At 45.5% G+C, this 7,597-nt stretch overlaps 2 protein-coding genes across 6 annotated transcripts in view; one reads left to right on the forward strand and one right to left on the reverse strand.

Moving 5' to 3' along the window:
- CCIN (calicin) overlaps positions 1 to 7,597 on the reverse strand; it is a 399,321-nt gene that overhangs the window by 128,428 nt on the left and 263,296 nt on the right. The window lies entirely within an intron of this gene.
- Positions 7,240 to 7,597, forward strand: part of RNF38 (ring finger protein 38) — a 123,593-nt gene continuing 123,235 nt past the window's right edge. For 3 of the 5 annotated variants that reach the window (XM_082468656.1, XM_082468659.1, XM_082468660.1), the window contains exon 1: positions 7,240 to 7,589. In XM_082468656.1, the coding sequence (XP_082324782.1) occupies positions 7,337 to 7,589 (253 nt within the window). In that variant the 5' untranslated portion in view covers positions 7,240 to 7,336. The remainder of the gene's footprint in view (positions 7,590 to 7,597) is intronic. The other 2 variants (XM_082468661.1, XM_082468664.1) reach the window with 2 other exon arrangements.

The following is a 7,597-nucleotide window of genomic DNA, read 5'->3' on the forward strand; positions in this document are numbered from 1 at the left end:
ATGACATCATTTGAGCCCCTGAATGAAGCCAATACATTCTATGTTTCTTAACGTGGTTTCTGTTACTTCCAATTCAAAATGTTCAATAAAAGATAAGTTAGGGCTTCCCTGGTGGCGCAGTGGTTGAGAGTCTGCCTGCCAATGCGGGGGACACGGGTTCGAACCCTGGTCTGGGAAGATCCCACATGCCGCGGAGCAACTAGGCCTGTGAGCCACAACTACTGAGCCTGCGCGTCTGGAGCCTGTGCTCCGCAACAAGAGAGGCCGCAATAGTGAGAGGCCCGCGCACCGCAATGAAGAATGGCCCCCACTTGCCGCAACTAGGGAAAGCCCTCGCACAGAAACGAAGACCCAACACAGCCAAAAATAAATATAAATAAATAAATTAATTAATTAATTAAAATGCAATAAAATTTAAAAAAAAAAGATAAGTTAGAAACTCTTCTAACTGATTAACCAGATTAACCAATGCTTTTCATTCCCTATGTAAAATACACTGATTTATGCCCTTGTATACTGAACACTCACAGCCAATGGCTGCTTTCTGGTACTTTGTCCCCCAAACTGTTTATGTTAGTTGTATTTATTACTGCAATTATGTTAGTTAATTAAATATTAAGTAACTGCAGAAACACAAGTGCAAAAAGATAGACTTCCTGGTTCTATGAAAACTAAATTAAACACTTTTGAAAGACTTGATATAAAGTATTTCAAAATTGCTTTGGGTTTAGATATGGATACACACATAGTTAAAAATGAAACAATAAAAATATGGATAGGTTTTACACTCATCTTTGGAAGGGTCTTTAGGTTCTTTTTCCCCTCTAAAGAGCCCAGTGCTGGACATAGTGGATGATACATAGTGGATGAGAAAGAGACCATTAATTGTCTCATAAGAAGCCTTGCAGCTTTGACCTGGGACACTTGGAACATTTACTCTAGTGGGAGCCAGGCACTCTGTAAGAAGTCTATCTATCCTGAGACCATGGTACTTTTAGGAAGCCCAAGCTCGCCACATTGAGAGAAAAAGAGATGCCCCGTTAACTCCCAGCTATTCCAGCCATCTCAGCTTAGGGACCAGAAAAGTGAGTGAGGAAGCCATCTCGGATATCTATCCCAGTCGAGCTTTCAGATGACTCTAGCCCTAGCAAGAATCTGACTGCAACCTTATAAGAGATTCTGAGTGAGAAACACCCAACTGAGCCCAGTTTTCCCTCAGAATCATGAGAAATAATAATAACTTATTAATAATACAGTTGGTTTGTTATATAGCAACAGATAACCAGTCTTTTGTGGATGAAAGGAAAGAGTTACAAGAAAAAGGAGGTGGCCTCTAATGTCAAATACCATCGAGAGATCATGGAGGACGAGAAAAGGCCATTGTGGTTAGCAACTGAGAAGTCATCATTGTCCTTTAGGCATTGCAGTTTCAGTAGAATGGTGGGAGTAGCAGCCAAACTGGAAGTGTTCTAGGGCAAGTGAGTGGTACGAAATTGATAGAATGGTAGATTGGTCTTTTTTCTTTTTTTCTTTTTTAATAGTTTAACATTCAGTGATGATCCTTGCCTGAATCAATTATCTTATTGGAGATTGCAAAATGGTGATTTTCTAATTCTATCAGTCCTTCTACATTTATTAGCTATATTCTTCTATAAAGGAGAGTTTTCCCTCATCAATTGGGAATGAACCTAATTTCTTCAAAAAATCTCAGGTTAAATGCTTCATTCTTTCTCTTTAATTATCAATTTCCTGACAAAGAAGTTGGTGTCATAGTATTCCCATTGGTGCAAATGAGTTTTTTCTCCTTTCACTCGTTCTCTGAGTATCATTATGGATTCACATGTGGACTCATGTATCACATTTATTCAATGTGTTACAATCAATTACAGACCAAATTAGTCTTTAAAGAAGTAATGGAGGATAGGGCTAAGAATGTGGTCAGAAAATTCCTGGAAGAATACACTGGTTAAAGAAATACACACACACACACACACACACACTCTCTTATCCTTATCAGTAATCAAAAAATGAAAATCAAAACTATATAAAGGAGAAAAAACTATAAAATATTCAATTCTGCTACTGGATATATAACCCCCCCAAATTCTTACAGGTCACAAAAAGGGGCATATATGAATATATTCACAGCAGTATTGTTTTTGGTTGTGGGGAGTTGGAGACAATGTGGGTGTCCATAACTGAAGAAGTCCTTGAGCAAAATGTGGTGGATGAGTACTATGCAGTAGTTAGAAGCAATGGACTAGATCTTAAAAACATGTTGCTGCAAGGAAGAAAAAAAGAAAAAATATATTTTATAATACTATCTACATAAGAAAAAAACGCATGCATCTAAAACAATGGTACACATTTCAAATAAACACCTGCAGACAAAAGGATGTACACTAAACAGACTGGAATGTTTTCCTACAGTGAGAAAGGGGAGCGAGGTTGGAAAATATGGATAAGAGAGAATAAAAAATAAATAAACCAATGTGAGAGGCTTTGCAAGTGAGGAATAGGATCGAGTTAATCCCCTCTATTTAAGTAAAAATAAATAAATGACTAAATAAATAAATTGCTACTACAATCATTCTGGAAAGTAAAATCTTTAAAAACATTGACCTAGCAATTCTACTTTTAGGAATCTAGCCTAAGCAAATAGAAACTAACACTTGTTAGTGTTGTAACAGTAAGAAAAATGGTCAGCCTGTGTTCCTTTGCCCTCACCCACACCCTGCAATATATAGCCCCAGGTGTTTCAGGGAAACCTCAGAGGTGTTTCACAGGTGTTTGTGATGTGCTTGTGAACAAGTGCAGTCACATGGTATTGGTACTTAAATTCATTATCTCCAGCTCCAGCCCCTTCCATTTGGCATTGCTATTTCCACTGCCTTTTCTGGGCATGGTTATGACTGTCACTGTCACTCATCTGGAGTCCTTCAGTCGCTAAGGTTGCAGAGTGTTATTCTGCAGCATAGCCAAGACTATCTTGCTCTTCTTTTGGTTTTACATATTAGAAGTCTATCATTGTGGGACTTCCCTGGTGGCGCAGTGGTTAAGAATCTGCCTGCCAATGCAGGGGACATAGGTTCAAGCCCTGGTCCAGGAAGATCCCAAGTGCTGTGGAGCAACTAAGCCTGTGTGCCACAACTACTGAGCCCGCGTGCTGCAACTACTGAAGTTCGTGCGCCTAGAGCCTGTGCTCCGAAACAAGAGAAGCCACCGCAATGAGAAGCCTGCACACGGCAACGAAGAGTAGCCCCCCTCGCCACAACTAGAGAAAGCCCGTGCGAAGCAACGAAGACCCAATGCAGCCAAAAATAAATAAATAATAAAGTTAGAAGTCTATCATTGTTACAAGTTTTCAGGAAATAACTCTTCCAGTATTTTCTTACAGTCTCCCTCCTTTACCAACACCCCCCCCCCCAAATTTTTGCAAACCATGCTGGAAGACAAATGCAAGTAATAGATATGCTGGGCTGAAAAGTGAAATGGGAAATGCAAATCAAACCCACAATGAGATACCACTTCACATCCATTAGGATGACTAGGCTAATATAAAAAATAAAAAATGGAAAATAACAAGTGTTGATGAGGATGTAGAGAAATTGGAAACTTTGTGCATTGTCGATGGGAATGTAAAATTGTATAGCCACTGTGGAAAACATTTTGGTGGTTCCTCAAAAAGTTAAGCATAGAATTACCATATGATGCAGCAATTCCACTCCAAGGTAGAATTCAACAGAATGGAAAGCAGAGACTCAAGTAATACTTGCATACCAATGTTCATAGCAATATTATTCACAACAGCCAAAGGTGAAGGCGACATAAATGTCCACTGATGGAGGAATGGATAGACAAAATGTGGTGTATACATACAATGGTGTATTATTCAGCTTTAAAAAATGAAATTCTGATACATGCTATAACATAGTTGAACCTTGAAAACATTATGCTAAGTGAAATAAGCCAAAGTCAAAAGGACAAATATTGTATGAGGTACTTAGAATAGGCAAATTCATAGAGACAGAAAGTAGAATGGAGGGAGGTACCAGGGACTGGGGGGAGGGGAGAGTGGGAGAATTATGTTTAATAGATACAGAGATTCTGTTTGGGATGATGAAAATATTCTGGAAATGTATGGTAGTGATGGTTGAATATTGTGAATGTAGTTGCTATGGACCGAATTATGCAACCCTACCCCCCCCGCCCAATTCATATGTTGAAGTCCTAACCTCCCAATGTGATACGATTTGTAGATGGGGTCTTGGGGAGATTTTAGGTTTTGAGCTCATGAGGGTGGGGCCCTCAAGATGAGATTAGTGCCTTTATAAGAAGGGACACCAGAGAGTTTGCTCTCTTTCTCTCCCCACCATGTGAGGACACAGTGGGAAATCAGCATCTATGAGCTAGGAAGGGAGCTCTCACCAGAAACTGACCACATTGGCATCTTGATCTTGGACTTTCAGCCTCCAGACCTGTGAGAAAATAAATTTCGGTTGTTTAAACCACCAGCCTATGGTATTTTGTTATGGCAGCCCGAACTAAGATAGTAGCTAATGCCACTGAGTTGTATACCTGAAAATCGTTAAAATGATAAAGTTATGATATGTATTTTTTACCATAATAAAACAAAATGGAAACAAAAAGTGAAAAGGGCAATTCTGGTATCTTGCCTCTCCTTGTAAATCTACCGGTGCCAATCTTAGAAGGACGTTAGTAATTGTACAGTAGTGACTCTAGGCAACTCCCTCAGCCCTTCTGCCTTATATGAATGAGGTTAGTGAGGATTAGGGAAATAAACTGAATTAACCAGGATCATAGTTCTCTCTTCCCCATCCTGTATTCCCTACCTTCAGGAATGGCACCACTATCACCCAGTTGCCCAAACCAAAAATCTGTCATCTTTGATTCTCTCTCACCTCCCTCAACAGCTATGTCTTGGTGATTCTATTACCTTAATATCTATTCCTACCATCTCTGCCTCAGTTTGGGTCACTTTCATCCCTTGCCTATTATGATAGCTTTTTACCTGGTTTCATTACCTCTCTTCTTATTCCCTTCCACTCTATTTTCTACAAAGCAGCCAGAGTCTTTCCAAAGTCTAATCTGATCATGTCACTCTCATTAAACCTTTCAATAGCTCCCTTTAGTTACTTGGGGTAAGTTCAAATGCCTCAACCCGGCACTCAAGACTCTTCATGGTCTTCTGGTCTCTTCTTAACTCTCCAGTCTGATCTCTCAGCTCACCACCCAGGCTGTGCTCCAGCCCTATTAAACTTGTGGTTTCCTAAACACATCATGCTTGTCTCTCTTCCCGATCATTGCTGGAGGATGGAAATTTTCAGAGATAAAGGTCACAGGACACATGGATGTCATCCATTCTTTCTTTTGCATCCCTTAACTGTTAAGGTGAGGCGGCCCAGGGCCTGGCCTGGCCCTCTCCCTTGTTTCTTCCTGGTCTGCAAGGCAGCCTCAGTGGGCTTCTTTGGTTACTGGATCAAACTGCTTTCCTACCCCTTTTCTTCTAGGGATGGTGGGCAAAACATGTGACCAAACTGAAGTTGTAAGAGCTGAAACCGGAGCTTGGGCTTTGGAGTGGAAATAGGCCTGATTTCATTCAAGGCTGTGAGACCTATCAAAAGAGTTAAGACCGCTATAGATTACGGGCATTCTACAGTAGGCGTTGGGAACCAAACCCAGCTAGTAATATGATGTTACCTGACTTCTCTGCGACCAGAAAGTCAAGGGTGGGATTCAGGAAATACTAGGTGCTTTGGCTGATTATAATCTTAATGTCTTCCCAGTCCACTTTCCCTCAGTCTGCTCCACCTGGTAAGCTCCTACTCATCCTTAAATTCTTAACTTCTAAGAATATATCTCACCAGCCTCCAAGGAGATTGTAAACTCTTTAAAGTCCTGTACTGTATCTCTATCAATGTATCCTAGTGTCTAGCATTGGTCACGATTGTATAAATGAAAAGATCATACACTTAGTTAAGTGTTAGGGTGTAATTTGAAATGTATGTTGCCGAAGATTCATCCCCACTTCTCTCATGCGGCCAGCCCACCACTGTAGCACCATGCCTTGTCAACTTGTAGCTCTCTCTCTACCTGCTCAGTCCCCAGTTGGTGGCTGCATGTTGGGAAAGGCTGAGCATAATACTTTATTGAAATGATCTATTCAGCAGTTTAATTGCACTCCTACCCCCACGGCTGTACTTAGAGGCACTCCTAGTACAGGACTGACTTTATTTTGCTCCCCTATGGCTTTGATTTGAGAGTCAGAGAAACATGAAAGGAAAATGGATTCAGTAACTAACATCACATCCAAGGAGAGGAGGGTGCAAGGGGGTCATGAATCTGCAGAGTTCTTCTCTCATAAGAAAACTGTCAGCACATCTCGAAAGCCTTTCTGCACCTCACAGTCCCTCCCTTTCTTGAGACTAGGCACAGCCGAGTTGGATGGTTTCCTGTCTTTTAGCAACAAGGGGGTCTAAAGTAAGAAAGAGGAAGATAAAGTCAGAGAAAGGGGCGAGGGATCAGGCTCGCTTCTGCTCATAATTCAAGATGGGTCTCTAGACTCAGAGAAGGCAGCGCATCTCCATCTGTTTCGTTTCTGCTTCTGCTACCCTCTCTGGGTCCACAGGGACTGATTTACCACTGAGACACAGCCCAAGAAGGGAAGGGAGAGTTTCTTTCCTAAGTGTCTGAAAAGGAAAAACTTTGAGGAAACAGCCAAGAGAGGGAGAGGAGAGGAGTCCGTGGCTCTAGAGTGGGGAGAGGTGGAGGAAGGAGGCCGAAGCGGCACAACCCGTGGAATGGGAGCCTGCGGGCGGGCGGGCAGCACCTACCCGGGCCAAGCCCCCGGCAAACTCGCGGGCGCCGACATCGGCGCCACAGGCAGCCGCGGCGGAGCCCCAGGCACAGCCGGGCCTGGGTGGCGCGAGGCCTTGCCCCGGAGGCCCGCGGCCTTACCCCGGAGGCGGACCGGGGGCGGAGCAGCCCCCGAAACTCGGCTCTCCCCGCGGGCGGCCCTTAGCCTCCCCGCCTCAGCAGCAGAAGATGCCCCACGGCGCCGCCCGCCCAGCCCGTGAGCCTCGGCCGGCCGAGGAGCTCGCCGCCCATTGGCGGCGGCGGCGCTGCGTCCCCACCCCCTTCCGCGTCCCCGCCCCCTCCGCTGCCGCCGCCGCTTCCCGGCTCCGCCTCCTCCCTCTCCGGGAGCCGCCTCCGTCGCCGCCGCCGCCGCCGCCACCGCCGCTGCCGGCCCGGGCCCAGCCAGCGCCCGCCGCGCCGGAGTCGAGTCGCAGGCGGAGCTGCTGCTCGCGGCCCCGCCATGAGCGGAAGCGCCGCCGCCGCGGTCGCCGCCGCCGCCGCCTCAGCAGCCGCGGCCGCCGCGCACTTCCAGCCTCAGTCGTCGTCTCCCAGGCCGGGCCCCGCCGAGCTCGGGGCCCCGCGCCGCCCGCGCCCCCTGCCGCCGCCGCCCCGGCCCGAGCCCGCCGCAGCCGGCCGCCTCAGCCCTCCGGGCCACGGGCCTCTCCGGGCGGGCGCCCAAGGTGGCGGCGCCTGCGGCAGAGCGCCGGGAGCAGGTACGGGG

Source organism: Balaenoptera physalus (assembly GCF_965194825.1).
Source record: "Balaenoptera physalus genome assembly, chromosome: 7".
Taxonomy (NCBI): Eukaryota; Metazoa; Chordata; class Mammalia; order Artiodactyla; family Balaenopteridae; genus Balaenoptera; species Balaenoptera physalus.